Source organism: Myotis daubentonii, chromosome 4 (assembly GCF_963259705.1).
Source record: "Myotis daubentonii chromosome 4, mMyoDau2.1, whole genome shotgun sequence".
Lineage (NCBI taxonomy): Eukaryota > Metazoa > Chordata > Mammalia > Chiroptera > Vespertilionidae > Myotis > Myotis daubentonii.
In genome coordinates this window covers 9,119,812-9,145,752 of record NC_081843.1, presented here as the reverse complement: position 1 = coordinate 9,145,752, position 25,941 = coordinate 9,119,812, and the positions used below count along the sequence as shown (strand labels likewise).

General features: G+C 56.2%; 1 protein-coding gene across 1 annotated transcript; it reads left to right on the top strand.

Moving 5' to 3' along the window:
- The first annotated feature begins 425 nt into the window (after positions 1-425).
- On the top strand, positions 426-19,966 carry ITGAX (integrin subunit alpha X). The gene is made up of 30 exons (XM_059692159.1): positions 426-561; positions 1,134-1,236; positions 2,082-2,185; positions 2,479-2,549; positions 2,688-2,802; positions 5,378-5,508; positions 5,623-5,768; positions 6,005-6,158; positions 6,421-6,571; positions 6,971-7,044; positions 7,596-7,728; positions 7,867-8,009; positions 8,176-8,316; positions 8,411-8,617; positions 10,495-10,625; positions 10,744-10,901; positions 11,005-11,159; positions 12,068-12,199; positions 12,286-12,359; positions 12,574-12,715; positions 14,446-14,553; positions 14,636-14,715; positions 14,803-14,886; positions 17,214-17,292; positions 17,394-17,501; positions 17,611-17,694; positions 17,924-18,037; positions 18,175-18,276; positions 18,549-18,659; positions 19,480-19,966. Exons 1-30 carry the CDS (start codon positions 525-527, stop codon positions 19,576-19,578), a joined length of 3,471 nt encoding a protein of 1,156 aa, XP_059548142.1. The 5' UTR covers positions 426-524; the 3' UTR covers positions 19,579-19,966.
- The last annotated feature ends 5,975 nt before the right edge of the window (positions 19,967-25,941 follow it).

Here is a 25,941-nt window from a genome sequence, read left to right as displayed (position 1 = left end):
GGTTTCCTCACTCTGCTAACAGAGGGCACATATCCTCAGCCTCCACTTGGGCTTGCTGAGTAAATGACGAACAAACAAGGAGTATTCACTCCTTGGCCCAGAGGTTTCCAGGCCAGAAGTGGAGGGGTGCCCCAGAATCTCCATTAGGGCCCTAACCCCACCCTGACACCTGCCCCTTCCCCCTCCGCAGGTGAACTGAAGTTTTGAGGTCAGGGGGAACCTTCAGCTGGAACCAGGGGAATTGGGAGAGGTGGGCAGGGGATTGGCATCCACACAAGCCTAGATCGGTGGCGAGGCAAGAGGGGGCAGGTCACGCCATCTCCGCTCAGAACGACTCCTGGATGGAGTGTGTCGGCTGCGGGGGGGCCCCTGTGTCTGCTTTTGTCACACTCTCCGCCCTCCACGTCTGAGTCATTCTGAACTTCCCTCTCTAGCTCCGGCCTCTTGACCACCTCTCTGCTCACTTGCTCCCGCGTTTCCCCAGTGGCTCAGGAGCTCGGGAGCCCACGTCTGACCTCCCCGTCATGAGCAGGACCAGGACAGCCCTTCTCCTGTTGATGGGTAAGCTGGGAATGAAGGGGGCGAGGAGGATGGGGTCCAGGGAGGGAGATCTGAGAATGCATGTGCCCTGGGCTCAGTCATCAGGAGAGGGATCTAGGGGTTGAGATCTGGAGTCTGTGGAGAGAGGAGATGGAAGGACCCATCTGGGTGAGTGTAAGAGGAGCCGGGAGAGAGGCCGGTTGCCCGGACAATCCAGAGATCCCTCAGGTAGGCAGGACCAGCTCACTGTGTGCTCTGTCCACAGTGCCCCTTTGGCCCCAACTTTCCCTGGATCCCCCCTCTTAGGAGCCCCCAGGGTGGGGGTGGGGAAGGCGCACCTTGAGAGCGGGGGTGTAGCTTGGCAGAAACTGAGAGTTGAAACTTGCCAGCCGGCCACTGGGTGAGGCGCTGTCTCTGGGCCGTCTGAGACTGTCTGAGAGCAGCGAGGCGGGGGCGGCCCACGCCCGGGTGGGCGGCCAGAAGACCAGGAGACACTGGGGCGCTGGGCCTAGCGAGGAGAGGGGGCTCAGGCCCGGGGAGATGAAGCAGAGGAGGAACCTTCTTCATAGCTTCTCTCTGCACCCTCCTCCCAGGCGTGGCTTCCTCTCTCTGCTTCAACTTGGACATGGACAAGCCGACCATCTTCCCCATGCACAGCGCCGGGTTTGGACACAGTGTGGTCCAGTACGCCAACTGGTGAGGACCCGGGGTGGGGGCGTGACTGGCCTCGGTCACCTCATCAGCTCCTCTCCCCGCACAGCGTTCTGCTCCTCCCCACCACGCCCTTAGGTCACAAGCTCTCCCGTCTCTCTGGTGGGCCATTCCCCCAAGGCCATGACGAGCTGGACTGAAAGCGGTGCTGTCCGGCCACCTCGATGATCAGAGCTCGCTAACATTTATTGAGCACTTACTCGGTGCCAGACACTGGGCCACCCACCCTTTACGTGGGTATGGATTTAATCCTCAATTCAACAATTATTGAGCACCTACTGTGTGCCTCAGGAGCCAGTCATACACCAGAGAATAAAACAGACAGAAACCCCTCCCATGCAGAACTTAAATTGTTATTAATCTCCTCTTGACAGATGAGGAAACTGAGGCACAGAGAGCTGGAGCACACTTGCTGGAGTGGCAGTCTGGCGTTGGTGCCCACACTACTTTTATTTTCTGTTAGTTTCGCGTGTCCAGCATAGTGCTTAGACAGTTGTATAATCTATGAAGTGACCCCCCTGATCATCCTAGTACCCACCGGGCACGGGACGTACTCACCACACAAACATTGCCCACAGTCCCCATGCTGTGCTTCCCATCCCCGCGACTATCCTGTGACTTCTCCTTCCCTTCCCCTCTTTCCCCCAGTCCCCTCGCCCCTCCCACCCGGCAACCCTCCGTGTGTTCACTGTATCTGAGTCTGTTTTGTTTGTGTGTATTTTTGTTCTTTAGATTCTACATCTACCAGTAAGTGAAATCGCATGGTATTTGTCTTTCTCTGTCTGCTGTGTCCACACTCTTAACTGCAGTGTTCTTTGTCTCCCCCCTAGGGTGGTGGTGGGAGCCCCCCTGGAGATAAAGGCTGTCAACCAAACCGGTGGCCTCTACCGGTGTGACTACAGCGTGGCCACCTGTGAGCCCATCCAGCTGCAGGGTGAGTCCCGGCCCCCCCTGGGGCCCAGGTCCAGGTGCCCATGCTCCAGGGGGTCTGTGCGGGGCACAGGGGGCCCACGTTCCAGCTTCAGCTCTGTCTGAAAACCCTCACCGCCAGACATGCTTCCCGGCCTCCCTACCCGTGGGCCTCCTGCACCCTCAGAGCTCCATCAAGAGCTGGGAGCCCCCTTCATGTGTCAGACCCCCTTATCTCCCAGGGATGAGGCGACCTCTGCCCAGACTGTGCATAGCTCCTCTGTCCTGAGGGTGACCATCACCTACCTGTCCCCTCAGTGCCCCCAGAGGCTGTGAACATGTCCCTGGGCCTATCCCTGACAGCTGCCACCACACCCCCTCGGCTGCTGGTGAGTCGCCCTGGGTCACCGGAGCATCCTGAGGAGGGGTGGGGACCTGGGACTGCAGGAGCGGGGCTCTTGTGGAGGGTGGGGTGCTGGGATGGGACAGAGGCAGGAGCTGCCCCACCCACCACCCTCTGTTCCCAGGCCTGCGGCCCCACTGTGCACCATGCATGCAACGAGAACATGCACTTGGCCGGGGTCTGCTTCCTGTGGACCTCCTCTTCCTGGCCGACCCAGAGGCTCCCAGGTGCCCTGCAGGGTGAGTGTCTGGGCCCTGGGTGTTTCGAGGAGCCCACACACATCTCACTGGAGGCGTAGTGGGGCCAGAGACACTCTACCAACGCAGGTCGAAAAGAGGGAACTGGCCTGGCTGGTGTGGCTCAGTGGTTGGGCGTTGACCCAGGAACCAGGTCACAGTTCGATTGCTGATCAGGGCACAGGCCCGGGTTGTGGGCTCGATCCGCAGCAGGGGGTGTGCACGAGGCAGCTGATCAATGATTCGCTCTCATCATTGATGTTTCTCTCTCTCTCTCTCCCTCTCCCATCCTCTCTCTGAAATCAGTAAAACCATTAAAAAGAAGAGAGGGATCTGGAAAAAGGTTTACTGGGTTGTGTAGTGGCTCAAACACGGCGGGAATCACAGCCGCCTTCACAGCCTGCCCTGTGACTGCCACTGCGGCCTCCCCTGTGCCCTCGCCCTCTCCGAGGCCCTGCTCCATCTGTCGGATGGGCTTAGTAACACCCAGTACAGAGCAACACCAGATGTCCACGGCCAGGGCTTAGCACAGCGCCTGGCATGTGCTGAGGGCTCAGCGATTGCCAACTGCTATTGTTTTTAGAGAGAAGGGGGTTTATTTTCACCCAGTGTAGCTGGGATAGATGTGTGTACCTGTATAGTATATGTGTGTATTTGTGTGTGTATGTGTATGATGTGTGTATGTGTCTATTTGTGTGCGAGGATATGACGTGTGTATGTGTGCATTTGTGTGTGTATGATGTGTGTTTGATGTGTGTGTATTTGTGTGTATGGTGTCTGTGCATTTGCATGTGAGTGTATGATGCATGCATGTGTATTTGTGTGTGTATGATTTGTGTGTGAGTGTATGATGTATGTGTCTATTTGTGTGTGAGTGTATGGTGTGTGTATGAGTATGATGTGTGTATGTGTGCATTTGTGTGTGAGTGTATGATTTCTGTATGTGTGTGTATGATTTGTGTGCAAGTGTGTGTATGATGTGTATAGTGTATGATGTCTGTGTATTTGTGTGATTTGTGTGTATTTGTGCATATATGATGTGTGTATGATGTGTATTATGTCTGTGTATTTGTGTGTGTGATGTGCATGTATTTTGTGTGAGTGTATGATGTGTGTGCATGTGTCTTTGTGTGTGTGAGTATGTATGATGTGTGTACGATGTGAGTATTCATGTGTGATGTATATGGTGTCTGTGTATTTGTGTGTGATGTGTATGTATTTGTGTGAGTGTATGATGTGTGTATGTGTGTCTTTGTATCTGTGTGTGTGTACGATTTGTGTGTGTGTGTATGATGTGTGTATGTGTATGTATGTGTGTGATGTGTATGGTGTCTGTGTATTTGTGTATGATGTGTATGTAATTGTGTGAGTGTATGATGTGTGTATGTGTGTCTTTGTATCTTTGTGTGTGTATGATTTGTGTGTGTGTGTGTGTGTGAGTGTGTACGATGTGTGTGTGTGTGTGTGTGTGTGCACAGGTTGAGGCACAGCGTCTGGCTTCCCGGTGCTGGTGGGAATGGAAAATGAGGAAGTGGAACAGTGAGTTCTTCACACAGCCCACAGCAGCCCAAGGCCCCGCCCTGGTTTCACTCTCACACTCAGGCCCTTGGGGAGGCCAGCATGGGCCACTGAATGCAGTGCCCCTTGCAGCACCTCTACGCTCTAACTTGACCCACAGGCACTGGGCTCCCCAGGGAACACCCAGGACGCCACTCTCTCGGGTGGGAGGCCGCTGCGGCAGAAAGGGGAGCTGAGAGCTGGGCAGCCTCCTCTCCTGAGGGCAGACCCGTGTTCACCCAGGAGGGAAGTGGGGTCCTGCATTTAAGCGGAGAACAGAATAGGGCCAGTGTGTGGCTGTTGCCAGGGGTGGCATTAGAAGTATTTAACAGCCCCGGCCTGGTGTGCTCAGTGGTTAGATCATCGGCCCATGCACCAAAGGGTCTTGGGTTCGATTCCCGGTCAAGGGCACGTACCTGGGTTGCAGGTTTGATCCCCAGCTCTGGTCAGGGCATGTGCGGGAGGCACCCAATCGATGTGTCTCTCTGACACTGATGTCTCTCTCTCTCTCTCTCTCTCTCTCTCTGTGTGTGTGTGTGTCTTTTTCTCTCTCCACCTCCTTCTCTCCCTCCCTCCCTCCCTCCTTCCTCTACTCTCTAAAAATCAATGGAAAAATATCATTGGGTGAGGATTAACAACAGCAACAAGTTAAAAAATTAACAAAAATACAGTTCAGCTCCAAACAGTGAGGAGAGAGCCTGGCCAGGCCTGGAGCAGTGGAGATGCGGTGGGGAGAGGCATGGAGGGCCAGGGGGTCGGCCCCCCGAGGTAGAAGAGGGGAGCAGCTTCTCACCATCTGCATTGCAGGACCTTCCATGTTTTTACCAACCAGGCTGGCTGCGCAGGTGTGAGCAGCCGAATCCTAGGTGCAGCCTCTTAGAGACTCCAGGAGACCGCCGGGCCCTGTTCCGGGCAGGGAGCAGGGAGGCCCCTGGGCGGGGGGGGGGGGGGGGGTCCTTGTTACCAGGAGGGTCTGGGCTCTGGGAGCGCCCGCAGAGGACCGTGCCACCGCCTTCCTCAGAGTGCCCGAGGCAGGAGCAGGACATCGTGTTCCTGATCGACGGCTCAGGCAGCATCAGCTCCAGGGATTTTGCCAAGATGCTGAAATTCGTGAAGGCTGTGATGAGCCAGTTCCAGAGACCCAGGGCCCAGGTGTGCCCGGGGGGCAGGGCAGGCGCTGGGCAGGCCTGCAGGAGGGCACTGGGGCTCCGGGGGAGGGCGCTGGCGCTCTGGGGAGGGAGGTGCCAGCCCCTGCTCTTCTCCCAGTTCTCCCTGATGCAGTTCTCCAGCACCTTCCGGGTTCACTTCACGTTCAAGGAATTCTCGCAGAGCTCAAACCCACTACGGCTGCTGGACTCTGTGAGACAGCTGAACCAGTACACGCACACGGCCTCAGCCATCCTGAGGGTCACGTGAGTCCTGACCCTCCGGTCCTCCAGGCGGCCGCCCTTCCCCTGGGCCTCCTCCGGCTCCGGAGACAAAGGGGCCGATGGAACTGAGATTCTGCCTGGTCTCCTCACCAAGGTGGGGGCGGGGGGGGGGGGCTCTGGGCCGCACGCATCAGGCCTCCAGAGGAAGTCACCTCCTCGTTGCCGCCCAGGCGGAGGGGCTCTGCCCAGGCGCCTCTGGACCCTCCTTTTTCCTGCAGAGAAGAGCTGTTCAGTGCCCACAAGGGGGCCAGACAGGACGCCTCCAAGATCCTCATCGTCATCACGGACGGGGATAAAACAGGCGACAACCTGGAATATGAGGATGTCATCCCCCGGGCTGAGGCCAAGGGCATCGTCCGCTATGCGGTCGGGGTAGGATGTGGACGCTACCCGCTGCTTCCTCTTGGGGACTTCCCTTCCAGGGACAGAACCCAGCTCTCGGCTTCCACTGTCCGCGGGAGGAGGCTGTGCTAGCCTGGGGACCTGATGCTTTCTGAGCCTCGGTTTCTCTCCCGGATGGGGGGGGGGGGCGAGGGGTGACACTGGCCCCGATCACTGGAGGACACGGCGCCAGAGCGTGGCAGGCGCCGTGGGCTTGTCATCTGTTCGCTGAGTCGGTTTCCTGTGGGGACAGGTGGGGTCGGCTTTTCAGGACCTACGCGCCTTCGCAGAGCTGACCGCCATCGCGTCCAGGCCCCCGCAGGAGCACATATTCAGAGTGGACAACTTTGATGCTCTGAGAGACATTCAAAGGCAGCTGAAAGAGAAGATCTTTGCCATTGAGGGTAAGTCAGAGCTGGAACTCGCTCTCGACACCTCATTCAGGGGTGCCTTTCCTCTGGGCCCCACCCTCTGGGCACAGTCTCCACCATCAGGCCCTGTTAAAGCTGGGGTGTCCTGCCCTGGCCGGTGTGGCTCGGTGGATAGAGCGTCGGCCTGAGGACCAAAGGGTCCTGGGGTGCAGGCTCCTCCCTTGCCCGGGCCATGGTTGGGGCGTGTGCAAGAGGCAACCAATCAACGTGTTTCTCTCACATCGGTGTTTCCCTCTGTCTCTCCCTCTCTCTTCCTCTCTGAAAATCAATGGAAAAACACCCTCGGGTGAGGATTAAAAAAAAAAGCTGAGGTGTCCTGGCAAAGCCTGTCCCCCTCCCCCCACCCCAACCCGAGTGCCATGCCTCCCCCAGGTACCCACACCGTGAGCAGCAGCTCCTTCGAGTTGGAGATGTCCCAGGAGGGCTTCAGCGCGGTGCTCACACCCGTGAGTGGGCCGGCACCGGTGTGGGATGGGGGAGCGTGTGGGATGGGGGAGCGTGTGGGATGAGGGGAGCGTGTGGGATGAGGGGAGCGTGTGGGATGGGGGAGCGTGTGGGATGGGGGGAGCGTGTGGGATGGGGGAGCGTGTGGGATGGGGGAGCGTGTGGGATGGGGGGAGCGTGTGGGATGAGGGGAGCGTGTGGGATGGGGGGAGCGTGTGGGATGGGGGAGCGTGTGGGATGAGGGAGCGTGTGGGATGGGGGAGCGTGTGGGATGAGGGAGCGTGTGGGATGGGGGAGCGTGTGGGATGGGGGAGCGTGTGGGATGGGGGGAGCGTGTGGGATGAGGGAGCGTGTGGGATGGGGGGAGCGTGTGGGATGAGGGGAGCGTGTGGGATGGGGGAGCGTGTGGGATGGGGGGAGCGTGTGGGATGAGGGGAGCGTGTGGGATGAGGGGGAGCAGGGAGGAGGTAGGTGAGGGCGGGTGTCAAGGGTGGGCGCCTTGGAGTTGTGGTCTCTCCTGCTCCCCGGCTCAGCCCCAGACCTTCCTTCCCAGGACGGGCCAGTTCTGGGCGCTGTGGGGAGCTTCAGCTGGTCTGGAGGTGCCTTCTTGTACCCCCCAAACAAGAAACCTCCCACCTTCATCAACATGTCTCAGGAGAACCTGGACATGGCGGACTCCTACCTGGGTGAGAACAGGCTCTGGCTGGGCGGACAGGCGGGAGATGAGCTGCCTGGGGGGCGGGGGGTTAGGGCGGGGACGGGGAGGTTGAATGGGGGGAGTGGGGGGCAGGGGGTGGCCTTTGTGCTGAGGCCCAGTCCCTCAGGTTACTCCACCGAGCTGGCCCTTTGGAAGGGGGTGCAGAGCCTGGTCCTGGGGGCCCCCCGCCATCAGCACACCGGGAAGGCCGTCATCTTCACCCCGGCGGCCGGGCAGTGGAGGCCGAAGGCTGAAGTCACAGGGACCCAGGTTGGGTGTGGAAGACCGGAGGGCGGCAGGTCTCTGGGGAGGAGGGGGCAGAAGAAGGGGTTCGGGCCTCATGGGGGGAGGTCCTGGTGCCAGGGAGAGGCGGGACCTGGCCCAGAGGGTGCCCTGCGCCAGGGCAGACAGGGTGACGTGAGGCTCTGCCCTCCAGATTGGCTCCTACTTCGGGGCCTCCCTCTGCTCCGTGGACGTGGACAGAGATGGCAGCTCCGACCTGGTCCTCATCGGGGCTCCCCATTACTACGAGCCGACCCGGGGGGGCCAGGTGTCCGTGTGCCCCTTGCCCCGGGGGGTGAGTGGCTGAGGAGGCCTGGCTGGGTGGGGCCTGGGTGTGGGGTGGAGGGGTTGCCCGGGTTGGGACTGGCACTGTTTCTGCTCTGCAAAAGGCCAGGTGGCAGTGCCGGGCCATTCTCCGTGGGGAGCAGGGCCACCCCTGGGGCCGCTTTGGGGCAGCCCTGACCGCCATGGGGGACGTGAATGGCGACAAGCTGACGGACGTGGCCATCGGGGCCCCGGGGGAGGAGGAGAACCAGGGTGCTGTGTACCTGTTCCACGGAACCTTGGAGCCGGGCATCAGCCCCTCCCACAGCCAGGTGAGGCCCGTTACAGATCCTGTCACTCTGACCGCCTTCTCCTTGCTCCTCCCTGTCTTCCACGCTGGCACCTGGAAAAGTCTGTCACCACCTCTGCCCTCCTCTGCCCACCGCGGGCGTCTCTAGGCAGCGAACAAAATCTGTGGGGCGTGAGAAATGGAAACGTCCGATGGAGACTTGATACTTGGGTGGGTTCTCCGCCCAGGACTTTTAATCCCCCGGCGGCTTCACGAGCGGCCCAGGCCCCGCCAGCCAGCCGTGTTAGAGATGAGGCCTGGGGTCTGGAGGAGTCAGTGACTTGGCTGGTCCCGGTGGGTAGTGGATCGGGAATGGTGATGAGGGCCGTTCCGGTCTCCTGCTTCTCACCACTGCCCGGTCCCTTGGGGCCCCGCTGCCGGTCACTTTGGGCCTGGCTGCTCAGCCTGCCTGTCCACGCACCCCTTCATCTCCCTGGAGGCCACACAACTTCTTTCCCTGCTGCCATCAGTAATCCTGCCAGATGCCCATCCAGACAGGAGGCCCCGGCCCAGGGGGTCAGGGCTCCCTCAGAAAGGGGGCTGCTTCCCTGGCAAAGTCAAGGAAGCCCCAATAAAAACAGGCCAAAGGGCCAGGAGACACTTCTCCAAAGATCATCTACGAAGGACCAGCAGGCACATGAAAAGGTATTGAACACCATTCATCATCAGTCATCAGCCAATTCAAACCACAGTGAGACAGCAGTTCACACCCACGGCGGGTGGGGGGCGGGTGAGAATAGAGAGACGGGAAACAAGTGTGGGCCGGATGGGGAGGCTCCTGTACCGCGGGGGGATGGGACCCGGTGCAGCCTGGCAGGTCCTGAAAGGTGCAGCAGAAGGTATTGTATGACCCAGCAACTCTGCCCGAGAGAACTGAAAACACGTTCACACAGAAAGTTACAACAAATGCTCATATAGCATGATTCACAATAACCCAAAGGCGAAACAGCCCACATGCCCATCGACGAATGAGCAGATAGACAAATGGGTGTGGCCAGGCAGTGGAATAGGTATTCGGCCGTATGCAGGAGCGAGGGACTGACACATCTACAATATGAATGACCTTGAAAACATTATGCTGAGTGAAAGAAGCCCACACAAAGCCCGCCTAGAGTCTGGTTCCATTTATATTAGCTCCAGAACGCGGCGGGGTGGGGTGGGGTGGGGTGGGGGGTGGGGCGTCCACAGAGACAGAACGTAGGTTGTTGTCAGGGGCTGGGGAGGGAAATGAGGGACTTAGGGGTGACTGCTCAGGCGTATGGCTTCTTTCGGGGGTGATGAAAATGTTCTAAAGTTGATTTGTTGGTGGTCACACAACTCTGTGAACACCCTGAGAACATGGAGTTGTGTACTTTAAAAGGGCGAATTGCACGGTGTGTGAATTGTGCCTCAGGGATGTGGTCGTGGTCACGGCTCACCTGTCTGTGCTGAGCTCCTCAGCTGTCCACGCTGGTGACAAGAAGCCAGCCCGCGCAGGCCGCTGCCGTGAGGGTTGCATGAGTTAGTACGTAGGCGGCACGTAGCGCGTCTATGGCCGACGTATGCATATGTGCCTGGCACACAGTCGGTGCTACGTTATCATCAATTACTGTGGAGACAGCTTAGCAACAGAAGGGGTTTCAAAGAGCTTGGAACTTTAAGAAGAGGGCGAGGGGCTTGGCTGAGAACCCAGCGGCCCCCTGCGGCCCCGAAGCTCCTTTCTTTTGCTCTAGTCATCGTGGCTTTTGTAGGCCCTTCATGGTGACATCTTTTCACGCCTCACCCTCTCTGTCTCTCACCTTCCTACCTCCCCCTTTCTCCTGTTGCTGATTCCAACTCGTTTTTCTCACCCCAAACTGGCTTGCCTGTCCCTCTCGCCAGAGGATCACAGGCTCCCGGCTCTCCCCCGGGCTCCAGCACTTTGGACAGTCGCTGAGCGGAGGCCAGGACCTCACCATGGACGGCCTTGTGGACCTGGCCGTGGGGGCCCAGGGGCATGCACTGCTGCTCAGGTGAGAGCAGCCTTCCCCAGTCACTCCCCAGATAGTCCCTAGGTGTACCCAGGACACCTGTCCGCTCACCCACCCCAGGTGGCCCTCCTGGGACCAAAGGCTGGCATTCTGCCCACAGGACCAGACCTGTGCTCAGGGTGTGGGTGGAGATCCGCACAACACCCACAGAGATTGCTAGGTCTGTGTTCGAGTGTCGGGAGAACACAGCCTCCATCCGGGACCTGGGTGATGCCACAGTCTGCCTTCGTGTCCATGAAAGTCCCAGGACCCGGCTGGGTGAGTCCTCTCTGGCCCAGACTCCCGTCTCCGGCCTGGCCCCTTGCCCCCTGGGGAGTTCCTGGTTCTCTCAGCCTTCCCCACCCTCTACTTCCCCCTCTAGGTAACCTCCAAAGTGATGTGACCTTTGACCTGACCCTTGACCCTGGCCACCTGAGTCCCCGAGCCATCTTCAAGGAGACAAACACTCGGCATCTGAGCCGCGTCAGAGTCCTCGGTCTGAGCCAGCACTGCGAGGACGTGAAGCTGCTGCTCCCGGTGAGGGTCCCGGGCGCTGGGGATGGGGCGATGCTGAGGCTGTGAGGGTCCCTGGAGCTGGGGATGGGGCGATGCTGAGGCTGTGAGGGTCCCCGGGTGCTGGGGACGGGGTGATGCTGAGGCTGTGAGGGTCCCGGGCGCTGGGGACGGGGTGATGCTGAGGCTGTGAGGGTCCCGGGCGCTGGGGATGGGGCGATGCTGAGGCTGTGAGGGTCCCTGGGGCTGGGGATGGGGCGATGCTGAGGCTGGCGGCGGCCGGGCGGGGAAAGGACCAGGTGTGTTCTGGTCCTGGCGCTAGCTCGGCCCAGCAGGTCACCTCACATGCAGGAGGAGCTTACCATTTGTTAGCCAGATAAGTGAGTGGATTCGTGGCTGAGTGAGTGAATGAATGGAGGGGTGGGCTGCAGCTGCCAGAAGTCGCACAGCTGGATTGCAGAGCAGCGCATGGCTGCGTCAGAGAGCTAGAGCGGTGGGCCGGGATTCTTGCATCGAGCCGTTCCTCTGAGACAGACCCTGTCCTAGGTGCCAGGAACACCACCTGGACAACAGAGTCCACACCCAGAGGGCGTGCAGGGAAAGAGCGAAAACAATCAGGTTCCTAGATAACAGGGTCAGGTAGTGATGAACGCTGTGACGAAGCCAGGGAGAGAGCAGAGGGTCCGGGCCTCTCTGAGCAGGGAGGTTGCGAGGCCCTGAACAGGCTGACCTGTGGGAGGCTGGGGGAGGGGATTAAGGCAGAGGGCAAGCCCAGCAGAGGATCCTCAAGGTGGAATCAGCAATGAATGTTTCACCAGCGCAGGCGACAGGCCTCACTGTCACCCCATCTCAGGGATGAGGAGACAGGGCACAGCTACTGATGGTGAGGTGCTGTCCTGAGCCTCCTGCTCTCCCCCACGGCCGCCCTGTAGGCTTGCGTGGAGGACGCGATGATCCCCATCACCTTGAGTCTCAACTTCTCCCTGGTGGGCCAGCCCATCCCTTCCTTTGGGAACCTCCAGCCTATTTTGGCTCCGGACACCCGCAGACACTTCACGGCCTCTGTGAGTCCTCGGGTTGGGATCTTCGGGGGGCAGTGGGGTGTGGGCTCCAGGCCTTGGAGACACCCCCGCATTGCCTTCCCTCTCAGCTCCCGTTTGAGAAGAACTGTGGGGACGACCATGTCTGCCAGGACGACCTTGGCATCACCGTTGACGCCTCTGGGTGAGCTTCCGCCTCCTGAGACCTGCCCTGGTCTCCCAGCCCCTCTCCTGGGACCTAGAGCTGCCATCTCACTCTCCCTACCATCTCCATCCTGTGCTCAGAAACCAGACATCCCAGGCCCCGGGGACCCCACCTCTCCACTCTGGGTGTCGTCCCCAGACCATTTCTAGCCTTGGTCATAGGCTCATCTCCTGCCCTCCACCCCCACCCCCAGCTTGGAGACCCTGGTGGTGGGGAACACCCTGGAGCTGAACATGGGAGTGAAAGTGTGGAATGAGGGCGAGGACTCCTATGGGACCACAATCACCTTCTCCTACCCGCCAGGCCTGTCTTACCGGCGGGCGACAGTGAGCCAGGTATTATTTCTTCTGGGGAAGCAGCCAATGGCTGGGGATCAGCAGAGACTCCTGTTCAATGCTCAGGCTGGGGCTGCAGTTGCTCAGCAGCCTCTCAGAAACCCAGGGATCCGGGCTGGTGCTGGTCGGAGAGACGTGGTTGTGCCATCGGGGGCTTGCTCATGCTGTGCTCAACTCCGGGCATCGCGTTTTAAGGACGCCGACTATTAGGAATGAGTGCCCAGCAGGCTGCTGGTGTGGAGAGAGAGGGCACGCTGCCCTAAACGTTTTTGTATTCCACAGCATGTCAATATTCTTCTTTTAAAGGAAAACCCACCTCAACCTTCAAATATTTTAAACACTGTCTTGTAGAAGCAGGGGTTAACTTTATTGGTTGCTCTAGATCAGGTCTTGGCCTGCGTTTTCTCTGAAGAGCTGGAAAATAAATATTTCAATTTGTGGGCCATAGAGCGCCTGTCACATCCGCTGAGCTCTGCTGGTGTGGAGTGAAAGCAGCCATTGGCGAGACGTACGCGAATGAGCGCCCATAAAACTTCCTCTGTGAAAAGTGGTGCTGGGCTATCGTTTGGCAAGGCCTGCTCTGGAAGACGGAGCTAGGGCCAAAGTGAAACAGATTTTCAACAAAAATTTTACGAAAAATGCTAAACATTTATAAAAGTAGGGAGTAGATCAACAAACCTCTCAAAAACATATCACCCAGATTCAATAAATATCAACATCTTGCAATATTTATTTCATCTGGCTCCCCTCTCCACTTGCTGAAATATTTTAAGATAAATCCCAGACATCATGTCACTCCTCTCTCTTCCCCCCTATAGTTCTGCACTGTCCCCACAGCCCACATGACCCAATACCATTATCGCATTCTGTGAAACCAGTGATTCGTAATAGAATTCCCTTAATTGGCTTAAAAATATCTTTTTATACATGGTTTGTTCGAACCAGCATCTAAACTAGGCCTATACATTACGTTTGGCTGGTTGGTCTCTTACGTCTCTCTTAGGCTAGTATTCCCAATGGGGTCATAGTTTGGTTAACATTCAAAGGAACGCACTAGAAATGGCAAGATCCGGCTGCCCAGGGGTGAGTGCCCATCACTGGAAGTCCTTCTGGACACACCAACCAAATGCAGCACGTGCACCTTTGTTGGGTATTTGTTTTTAAAACGAGCTGTAAAGTAGCATCTTTGGAGGCAACCCAGGAAGTCTGCGCATGCCCTGCCTACTGGCCGACGTTACGGAGCTGTTGCTTACTTTGCCGGGCGTGAGTTGTTCAGTCTTGCGGTTGGTGGGATATATTGAAGTATTTCTGGATGAAACAATGTGATATTCAGAATGTGCTTTCAATTACTCCGAAAAAAGGTGGGGAGGCAGCTGAATAAAACAAAAGTAGAAAAAATGTTGGCACTTGAAGCTGAGGGATGGGTATATGGGGCTGGATTTATCTAGTCGCTCTACTTTTGAGTATGTTGGAAAATTCCCATAACAGAAAGCCTTTTTAAAATAACAATAAATAAAAAGGGGGAGAACTTTAATAAATCTGAGATTTCTACATTAGGAAGAAATTTGACCAGATAGCGTCTAAGGATTTTTTAAAAACAAAACATAATCTTAGGGTAGATTCCAGAAAACTGTCACTCCGTCATGGAGTCTCTTTGGGACACGCTCTAACGAGCGCCCCCTGCCCTTGCCCCTGCCCTTGCCCCTGCCCTTGCCCCTGCCCTTGCTTAGAGCCGGCCGCCGTCACGCTCCCTGCAACTGGCCTGCGACAGCGGGAACCAGGACGCCTGGAGCACCCGCTGCAGCCTCAAACACATCATCTTCCGCGAGGGAGCTCAGGTCTGTCTCCCACTCCCCTGCCCCCACCCAGTCTCAGCCTCCGTGACCTCCGCCTCCAACCCCGTGCCTGCCTCTCCCTCAGGTCACCTTCGTGGCCACCTTTGACGTCTCCCCCAAGGCCATGCTGGGAGACCGGCTGCTTCTAACGGCCAATGTGAGCAGGTGAGCAGGGCCAGGCACAGGTCCGGCACCCCTCGCGCCCCACCTCCTCGTCAGGAGCACCCGCCAATGCTGCTCCTCTTCCTCCAGTGAGAACAACTCCCCCAGGACCAGCAGGACCACCTCCCAGCTGGAGCTGCCGGTGAAGTACTCCGTCTACATCGTGGTCAGCAGGTGCCGCACCAGGACCTGAGCGGGATCCTTCCCCTCACTCTGACGGGGCTGGGGATTCTCAGTCCCTGCGACCCAAACCCCTGGGATATTTAGGTTCTCCCACTACCCTTCTCCCACCACCCTCTCCCACTACCCTCTCCCACTACCCTTCTCCCACGACCCTTCTCCCACGACCCTCTCCCACTACCCTCTCCCACTACCCTCTCCCACTACCCTCTCCCACTACCCTTCTCCCACTACCCTCTCCCACTACCCTCTCCCACTACCCTCTCCCACGACCCTCTCCCACTACCCTCTCCCACGACCCTTCTCCCACCACCCTCTCCCACTACCCTTCTCCCACTACCCTTCTCCCACTACCCTCTCCCTCTCCCCTCTCCCTCTCCCCTCTCCCACGACCCTTCTCCCATTACCCTTCCAGTCCTTAGCTGGCAACTGCTGGTAGCACTTGCTCCTCAATCCTGAGTGTTCATGGTGGGCTGGCTCTGACAACAGTAAGTGTGGCGTTACCGTTACTTACACGCTGCATTTAATAGCGGTTATAGTTCTCAGAGGCTTTCTCCAAAGCCCCAAGATTGCCCTGGATTCCGTAAGAGATGTGAGAGACATTGCTGTCTTCCAGGCTCTCGCGGCCTCACTGGGAGCGAGGCTACCCTGACCCAAAGCAGAGTCGTACCAAGGGCCTCCCTGTGGTCCCGGGGCTGAGGCTTTGTGAGCTTCTAGGAGGGGTAGGGGCTCCTGTCAGGGGAGGCCTCAGCTCAACGTTGCAGGGGCCTGCGGCATCTGGGTGGGACAGTTCTCATCGCAAGGAACAGATTTACACCTTGAAGGGCCGTTAGAACCACTCCTCCTCCCTTCCCCTTGGGAAGGGTAGGGACAAACACCCTGCCTGCTCCTGGGGAGGAGAGGGGGTGGTCAGGGAAAAGCTACAGGTGTCGCCCGAGGAGGGGTGGATGACGAGGGGTAGGTGCCGCCCGAGGAGGGGTGGATGATGAGGGGTAGGTGCCGCCCGAGGAGGGGTGGATGATGAGGGGTAGGTGTCGCCCAAGGAGGGGTGGATGATGAGGGGTAGGTGCCGCCCAAGGAGGGGTGGATGACGAGGGGTAGGTGCCGCCCGAGGAGGGGTGGATGATGAGGGGTAGGTGTCGCCCGAGGAGGGGTGGATGATGAGGGGTAGGTGCCGCCCAAGGAGGGGTGGATGACGAGGGGTAGGTGCCGCCCGAGGAGGGGTGGATGATGAGGGGTAGGTGCCCCCCGAGGAGGGGTGGATGATGAGGGGTAGGTGCCACCCGAGGAGGGGTGGATGATGAGGGGTAGGTGCCGCCTGAGGAGGGGTGGATGATGAGGGGTAGGTGCTGCCCGAGGAGGGGTGGATGATGAGGGGTAGGTGTCGCCCAAGGAGGGGTGGATGATGAGGGGTAGGTGCCGCCCAAGGAGGGGTGGATGATGAGGGGTAGGTGCCGCCCGAGGAGGGGTGGATGATGAGGGGTAGGTGCCGCCCGACGAGGGGTGGATGACGAGGGGTAGGTGCCGCCCGAGGAGGGGTGGATGATGAGGGGTAGGTGCCCCCCGAGGAGGGGTGGATGATGAGGGGTAGGTGCCACCCGAGGAGGGGTGGATGATGAGGGGTAGGTGCCGCCTGAGGAGGGGTGGATGATGAGGGGTAGGTGCCGCCCGAGGAGGGGTGGATGAAGTGTTTGAAACTAGGGGGTTGTGAGCAGACACCTCCCTAGCATTTGCTGTATTTCAGGCACAGTGATGTGGGTGCTTTCCATAAATTCATTCATTTGACTTCAACAAAGATTTATAGATCCTCTATTATGTGTAATCATCACCAGACATAGACCCCTGCCCCGTGGGATGTATGCACTTGTGATATGGAACAGGCCGTGGGACGTAGCCTGGGCACGCTGCCCCGATACGTCCACCCACGTGCCTTGTCAGCTGCCCTCCTCCTGCCCAGAGCTCCACACTCTCCCCCGCACCTCACGCCGGGCTCTGGGCAGCCAGCAGGTGCGGGGTCCGAGTTTGTCTGCAGGAGCGTGCACTGGGGCTGGCACACCTCACGGGGCACCCACAGGCAGGCAGCCAGGTGTGACCTCCGCAGATTGCCTCTGTCCCTTCACTACACCCCTGCCCGGCCCCACCTGGGCAGTTTCCTCTGTGGGCAGCTTCTGCGGGCAGCCAGCCGGGAGCCCAGGCCCGCTCCCTAATCTCCCCATTCCTCAGATCAGCCACACACCTCATCCGGGACAGCCAGGGCCCCATTGAGCTGCTCGGGAGGCCCCCGGGGAACTTCAAACCCCGCATGCCTCTTCTCTCCCCAGCCACGAAGAATCCACCAAGTACCTCAACTTCTCGGCCTCAGAGAAGGAGGGGAGCAGCATGGCCCAGCTCAGATACCAGGTGAGTGACGGCGGCTCAAGAGCAGGGGCTGCGGCCCAGGAGCCAGGGAGCAGGGAGGGACGTGGCCTTGGCATGCTTTGCCCTCGCTGCCCTCCGTGCAGGTGAGCAACCTGGGGCAGAGGGACCTGCCTGTCAGCATCTACTTCTTGGTGCCTGTGGAGCTGAACCAGGCGGCGGTGTGGACAGAGCTGGAGCTCCTCCACCCCCAGGTACCCGAGGACCGTGTGTGGCTCCCCCACCAATGCCCTTTGCCTGGCTTCCCGTGTCCCTCCCACTCTCTGATGTCCCCTCTGAGACGCCTGCTCTCTGTCTTCCTAGAGCCCATCTATGAACTGCTCTTCAGAGAGAATAGTGCCCACGGAGGCCGACCCCCGGGCCCACATTCAGAAGAATCCCGTGCTGGTGAGGACTGGCTGCCCCCACTGACGCCACACCTCAGAGGCACGGAGCTCAGGAGTCCGTGTGACGTTCAGAGGGATGTCTGCTGAGCGGCATTCCTGAATTCGGATGTGGCTGCTCCTTTAAATCAGACACGTTAATGCTGTCTGCTGCCTTCACACACACACACACACACACACACACACACACACACACACACACACTCTGGGCTGATCTACTTCTCTGCCCCCAGGACTGCTCCGCTGCTGCCTGCCGGAGGTTCCGCTGTGACGTGCCCTCCTTCGGCACCCAGGAGGAACTGGACTTCACCCTGAAGGGCAACCTCAGCTTCGGCTGGGTCAGACAGGTGGGTGGGCCCCGCCCCCAGCCTCCGCCTCCAGTGGGCCCTGAATGTCTGTGCCCGGCCTCAGTGGAGAGCAAGGGCATTTCCCTGACCCTGAGCTTTCCCCAGAGCTAGCTGCCAGCTCTCCTGCCCTTTTGCAGACTCTGCAGAAGAAGGTATCGGTCGTGAGTGTGGCGGGAATCACGTTCGACAGATCTGTGTATGCCCAGCTCCCGGGCCAGGAGGCGTTTCTGAGAGCCCAGGTAGTGACTGTGTGCTAGGTGGCAGCCAGGTTGGCGAGCGGCTTCTGATGCTAAATCCGTGTGCCGGGTGGGGGCTCACAAGGCTGGAGGGAGGAGGTGAAGATCCCTGGGGGGGGAGGGGGGAAGTTGTCCCTAAGCCCCTGAGGGCTTCTGTGGCTCAGCTCATGGAGTCTGGCCTGGGGAGGCCGGGAGGAGGTTAAAGGTTGGAGAGGCTGGGAGGAGCCGGGGCCGCCAGAGGCCCGATGCTTTCTGATGAGGTCACCTCCTTCCAGATGGAGGTGGTGCTGGAGAAGCAGGAGGTCCACAACCCCGTGCCCCTCATTGTGGGCAGCTCCGTGGGAGGACTGCTGCTGCTGGCTCTCATCACAGCCATACTGTACAAGGTGCGTGCTCGCTTCCTGACCCCCCAGCACATGCTCCCACTGTTCACAGCATAAGACAGCACTCCCCTTGGAGTCGGCGCACGTTCTCGCTCAGTCACTGCATGCGAGAGAGCCTCTTCCACCTCTGACATCAGCAGTCCCCAGCTCTCCCCCATGTGTGTGTTCCTATCTGTTCTCAGGCTTCCTTTAGTCTCTCTCCCTTTCTTTCCCACTCACCTCTGCCTTTCTACATGTTTCTCTTGACAGCAAATCTATATATATAAAAGCCTAAGCAACCGAACAACCGGTCGCTATGACGCACACTGACCACCAGGGGGCAGACGCTCAATGCGGGAGCTGCCCCCTCGTGGTCAGTGTGCTCCCACAGCGGGAGCACCGCTCAGACGTAAGGCCCATGGTGGCGTGAGCCCGTGGCATGCACAGTGGGGCCAGGATGAGTGGGAGCTGCAGGTAGGAGTGGCAGGCGGAGTTGGACTGCTGGTTTTGGCCCGATCCCTGCAGGCCATGCTGAGGGATCCCACTGGTGCATGAATCCATGCACCGGGCCTCTAGTTATAACATAAAAAGCACTGCCCTGGGTTTGATGTGGATACCACCATGGATTCTTTCTATGATTAGCAAGTGCCTGGTCCACGCTGGGTCTTGTTTCACATTCTAAAGGTAATTACCAGCTCACAGAACTGTGGGCCAGTCTAACTGTCAGTGTTGCCACTGCACTGCTTGAGCATCATAGGGGCTCCTGAGTGGCAGTCCCTCCCCTTCCCCATCACCTCCTTCCCCCTCTTCCACCGACTCCCTTCCTCTCCTTCCTTCCCTGCAGGTTGGCTTCTTTAAACGTCAGTACAAAGAGATGATGGCGGAAGCAAATGAACAAGCTGCCCCAGAAAATGGGCCACCGGGCCCCCAAGGTGGCCAATGAGAAACTCCCTCCTGTTCTCTTTTGGACTTGCTCTGCCCTGAGAGGCTTCCTGGCCCTTTTACTCGCGCCCGCCAGCTTGAGGGGGAACAAATGTCCCACAGGAGGGAGGCTGGCACCGGGCTGCTTTCTCTCTTTGGAGGATGAAGTTTATTTGCACAAAGCGTCCTGCCTGGGAAGGGCCGTTTGTCTTGTCAAAGCTCCAGATGGAAACACCAGGCAGGATCCCTGCCCTGCCCCCCAGAGCACTTGGCCTGAAATTTCTACCTGGAAATACACGGACCATAGTCCCCAGCTCCATTCTCCCTTCCTCCACTAGCCACCAGTGATCTCGCTAAAATGCAGTATTGTTTTTTTGTGATTAAAAAAATAAAGAAATTTATTGGGCTGACATTGGTTAATAGGATCATGTAGGTTTTAAGTGTACAGTTCTGTGATACAAGATCTGTATATTGCATGGTGTGCCTACCACCCAACGTCAAATCATCTTCTGCCACCATATATATTAGGCCCCCTTCACCCCTCACCCCTACCTCCTTCCCTCTGGCAACCACCTAAGATCCGGTCTTGAACAAGTCACTGGTTCTCATGCATCTTCAGTGGCTCCCCCTTAATCACAGGGTAGCAGCTAAACTACTCATCTGGATGTCGGGAGCCAGCTCCCTTTCCAGAGATGGGCTTCGGAGCACACAGCATGAGGGTCTGTGCTGCTCTGTCACCCTCATCTAGCGAAGTGCTGGCAGTATTGGTCTCGGTTTTGTCTTGGGAATCTCAGTCCAGATTTCCTGAATGAAGTTGGGAATGAAATGCCTTCCATTAGAATTTGTAAACTTGGCTTCTAGCATTGGTCGGCACTGCTGGCCACGAGGGAAGGGTGCCCCTGCCCCAGGAGGGGCGGTGTCCCCAGTGCCACTTTGGCTCGCCCAGCTTCAGGGTCTCTTTGAGGCTCTAAAGATAGCAAATGAATAAATGCCAGAACATACTAGTAATTATAAAAATTGCACATCCCATATAATAAAAGCCTAATATGCTAAGTGTTCGGTCAGCCATTCAACCAATCAAAGCATAATGTGCTAATGATATGCTAAGGCCGCTCAACTGCTTGCTATGACGTGCACTGACTACCAGGGAGAATACGCTCCGACCGGTAGGTGAGCTTGCTGCTGGGGTCTGACCGATTGGGACTGAGTGAGATGGGCCAGACATGCCCTGAAGCCCTCCTGTGGTCCCTCCCCAGCTGGCCAACCTCCTGTGTCCCTCCCTGGCCCCGATGGGGTCCCTTGGCTTGGCCTGCGCCCTCTCACAATCCAGGAACCCTCAGGGGATGTCAAAGCCAGTTTTGGCCTGATCCCACAGGCCAGGCCGAGGGACCCTGCTGGTGCAGGAATTCCTGCACTGGGCCTCTAGTTTTAAATATTTGCATTAACAAATTAACACTTTGCACAAAAAGATGTATGTACCTTTATTGGGAAACATGTCAAAGATCTAAAATTAATGCCTTTTATGGATGTGAGTCCTGGAAATGACGCTCATGCTGTCCCCTCATCATGGTAGGACCAGACAGTTAAACAGGTCAGTGTTATAAACATCCCTTATTGGAGGTAGCCTGGCCTCTTCATCTGCTCACTCCATTCGCAGGGATGTCACTGATGGGAAACGGATGAGGCTGAGGGGGAGGGGTGGCAAGGAGAAGGCGCAGCCCTTCGTGGCTACTCTTCCCTCTGGAGGGAACCAATACACAGATGCTGTACAAATCCTGAGAGGTGCTGACACTGTTTGCATGTGGCTAGTGATCGGGGACACCCTGAAGTCCTATATCAGGGACCTGCTGCCTCTGATAAGGTTATTATTGTGCCACTCATCTTGGCATGAAGCTCAAAGTGGTGCCTGGTGCTGAGCTGGGAGCCAACACATCCCTGCCCGGGAGAGATCCCACTGTTGCTGCCACCACAAGGGTGCTCAGGCCTGAGGATCTTTTAATTGGGAAAAAAAAAGGGGGAAGCAGCTGATCATGTGACCTGAGGGAATGCTAGAAAGTGGCCCTTTCCCTCCACCCAACGATACCCTCATCCACTGTCTTCGGGTCCAAACTCCTTTTGTATCTGGAAGCTTTGGAGTCTCCAGAAGGGCCAGTTATCATACAATAGCCTCATGGTGGGCTCCAGGCAAGACTTCACTGGAATCCGGCTTTAGAGTGCTGTTTCTCAAAGTGTGTTCCACAGACCACTGGTGGTCTCATCTCCACTGATCTCCTATGTGCCAAGGCTTTTTATTTACTTACTAGAAGCCCGGTGCACAAAAATTTGTGCACTGGCGGCGGGGGGGGGGGGGGGGACGTCTCTCAGCCCAACCTGTGCCCTTTCACAGTCTGAGACCCCTCGGGAGATAACCACCTGCTGGCTTGGGCCCGTTCCCCTGGTGGCAGATGGTACGCCCAATCCCGTGGTGCCTTCCCCGTCTCCCCCGGTCGCACACGGCAGGCCTGGATCCTACGCTGGGGTGGGTGGTGGCTTGGGATAGCGCTGCTGCCTGCCCCCGCCCCGGGCCGGGGATTGCGCTGCCGCCAGCACAGGGCAGTGCAGCAGGATCTGCCTGCAGTATGCAAATTTAACAGCCATCTTTGTTGGGTTAATTTGCATACTCTTCAGATTGGCTGATGAGCGTAGCGAGGGTACTGTCAATTAGCATCTTTGTCTTTTATTAGTGTAGATTTATTTATTTCGGCACCCAAGGAAATGCTTATTGATTTTAGAGCAAAAGGAAGGGAGAGGGAGAGAGAGAGAGAGAGAGAGAGAGAGAGAGAGAGAGAGAGAGAGAGAGACATCAATGTCTACTGGTTGCTTCCTGTATGTGCCCTGACCAGGAATTGAACCCCAACCTTTTGGTGTACAGGGCAATTCTCCAACCGAGCCACCTGGCCAGATCCTAAGTGCTACGTTTGAGAGAGGAAAAAAAAGCAAGAAATGGAGGGTCCAAATGATGCCATAGGAAGACCCTGAGCTCACGTCCTCCCAAGGACAGCAAGTCTACAGCTGTGCAGGGATCACTTCCCTCTGAAAAGACCTGGGAAGTGGATGAACTGCTCCTCCTTTACAACAGAGAGAAGGACCACATCGCGATGGGAAGGAGAGGCAGAGACATGCTGTTGCCCAAAACACCCCACCCCTGGCGAGGACTCACGGGCGGGCGGGGTCTCACCAGTGCCAGGCCTCTATCAGGCTCAGCCCTTGGGATCCGCACCAAAGAGACAAGCCCCAAAACACCTGGCTTAGAAAACCAATGGGGCCACAGCGTTAGAGGGAGCTAGCTGAGATTCTCCCTGTAGGGGGCTTGCCTGTGGCCTCGCTCGCCCCAGGACCCAGCGCAAAGCAGAAGTTTGAGACGCACTCAGGCTATACTTGAAGGAGGCTCGTTTGCTAATCTTAAAGCATCTGCGCAGGCCAGGGGACAGCTGGAAGTCTCTTCAGAGGCCAAGGTGCTGTGGGCGCCGTGGCTGTCCTCTCCGCCTGCCCTGCTAACACAGGCCGGTGAGCTGGCACAGGCACCTCCACTGCCTTGGGCTGCTGTGGCGCTCCCTCGCCCACTGGCTGGCACCCGTGAGCAGGAGTGATCACGGCAGGCTACGGCCCCCTCCCTGAAGCTGGCATGCACCAGACGAGACACTCTCCAGCTGCGTCACCGAAGCGCGAGGGTGTGTGCAGCCAAGGCAGGCTCCTGCTGTCTTTCTGACGATTGTAAGCCCACCCCACCCCCTACACTCTCTCACCGCTTTGCGAAAACCAGTGGGCACGTGCAATTCATGCAGGAGATGCCCCTTGGTCACCTGCCTGGTGGCCAATGGGGCTGGTGCTCCTGGGCTCCACAGGACAGCGATGCGCAGGGAGACAGTTCTTGGCAGCCTACCAATCAGCAGGCTGACACGCTCCACCCGCCCCCCATCTCCCTGTGAAAAGGGCCTATTGACTTACCTGTAGCGCCAGCCCAAGAATAAGCTTTGTTCCCACACACCTCGAGGCTGCAGAGGTGCTCCCAGGGGCACAAGCAGGAGACCCCGTACTGCACACCCCTTGGCCTCGCTACTGCTTGATGATGCCTCCCGAAAGGAGCTTATAAACTCACCTGGAGCCCCGAGTTTAGCAACTGTCAGCCAGGGGACACCTCCAGATCTCCTGGCTTGGGGACTATCAGGGTTTTTTATTGAAGCCACACAGAAGTGTGTTTATTTTCAACTTTAAAAACTGCTGCTTCGCCCTCGCCAGTTTGGCTCACTGTATAGAGTGTAGGCCTGCGGATTGAAGGATCCCAGGTTCGATTCTGGTCTAGGGCACATGCACAGATTGCAGGCTTGATCCCCAGCAGGGGGCATGCAGGAGGCAGCCAATCAATGATTCTCTCTTATCGTTGATGGTTCTCTCTTTCTCCCTCTCCCTTCCTCTCTGAAATCAATAAAAATATTTTAAAAAACCACAACAAAGAAACAAAAAACTCTGCTGCCTGAGGGCTAGCTTCCAATCAGCCTGAAACTAAGTGCCAATGAGGGTCCTCACCTTGGAATACTGACAAGTCTTGGCACATCCTCCACAGTGGGGGACTAATAAGAATAAACCAAGCTGTTTAGACAATCACAAAAGTTTGAGAGATAATCAAGAGCTAGGGAAAGGTTGAAACGTTTCATCACCTACACAAGGCCACTTCTTCAAGACAGAGAGGTAGCTGTTACACCTAACACGTAGAAGAATCTTGAATACCCACACCAAGACACAATATAAGTTAAAGATAGAGAATCATGAGAGCAGAAAGAGAAAAACAACTTGTTACATGCAAAGGAAATCCCATAATGCTATCAGAAAATTTTTCAGCAGAAAAAACTTTTTTAATCCTCACCCAAGGATATGTTTTATTGATTTTAGAGAGAGAGGAAGCAGGAGAGAGAGAAACTCTGATGTGAGAGAGAAACATCGATCAGTTGCCTCCTGTACACACCCTGACCAGGGATGGAACCCTAATCCTAGGTATGTGCCCTGACCTGGAATCAAACCTGCAACCTTTTTGGTGTACAGGATGACATCCCCATCAACTGAGTGACTGGGCCAGAGCGCAGCAGAAGGTTTGAAGGCCAGAGGGAGAGACATTACAAAGTGCTGAAAGGAGAAAACTTCCGCCAAGAATACTCTACCCAGAAAAGTTACCATTCAGAATTGAAGGAGAGTTAGAGTTTTCCAGACAAGCAAATGCTAAAGGAGTTAATCACCGCAAAACCAGCCTTACAAGAAATGTTAAAGGGACTTCTTTAAGCTAAAAAATAATGGCACTAATTAATAACAAAGAAAACATACAAAAGTAAATTATCTCTGGTAAAGGGGTATGTAGTAAAAGTAGTGGGATAATCACTGATAAAGCTAGTATCAAGGTTAAAAGACAAAAGTAGTTAAATTAACTAAAACCACATTAATTAGTTAAGGGATACATAAGAAGATGTAAAACATGACATCCAAAAAACCAAAATTTATGGGGAAGGAGAGTAAAAATCTAGAGTTTTGAAATGTGTTCACATTTAAATTTCTATCAACTTAAAATATGCTGTTATATACATGGCATATTATATGTGAACCTCACAATAACCACAAAGCAAAATCATATAGTAGATAAAAAGAAATCTAAAGTAAAGAAAGTAATTAAACCACAAGGGAATAAGAGAGAGAGAGAGAGAGAGAGAGAGAGAGAGAGAGGAATGACAAAAACAACAAACTGGCAATAAGTACATACCTACTAATATTTACTCTAAATGTAAATGGACTAAATTCTCCAATCAAAAAACACAAAGTGGTTGAGTGAATTAAAAAAAATAAAATGCATTTATATGCTGCCTACAAAAGACTCACTTCAGGAGAACACACATAGACTAAAAGTTAAGGAATGGAATATTATATCCTATGCAGGTGTGAATGAAAAGAAAGCTACCATATGACCCAACCATCCCACTTTGAGGTATCTATCCAAAGAAAATGAAAACACAAATTTGATGCACTATATGCAGCCTATGTTCATTGCAGTGTTATTTACAATAGCCAAGATATGGAAATAGCCTAAGTGTCCATCAATGGAAAAATGGATAAATAAAATGTTACACACACACACACAATTGACTATTACTCAGGCACAAAAAAAGCATGAAATCTTGCTATTTGTGACAACATAGATGGACCTGGAGGGGATTATGCTAAGTGAAATAAGTCAGTCAGAGAAAGACAAATACTGCATGATTTTACTTATCCTATACTAATAAAAGAGAAAAATGGTAATTGGCGTACGACCGATACCTTTTTCATTGGCTAATCAGCGAAATATGCAAATTAACTGTCAGCC

Bases quoted from the DNA above. Each gene is read 5' to 3' on its own strand.
- ITGAX (XM_059692159.1), top strand. From the start codon at position 525: ATGAGCAGGACCAGGACAGCCCTTCTCCTGTTGATGG. The intron at 17,293-17,393 runs GTGAGTGACGGC...CCCTCCGTGCAG, and splicing joins TGGCCCAGCTCAGATACCAG to GTGAGCAACCTGGGGCAGAG. The intron at 18,038-18,174 runs GTGGGTGGGCCC...GCCCTTTTGCAG, and splicing joins GCTTCGGCTGGGTCAGACAG to ACTCTGCAGAAGAAGGTATC.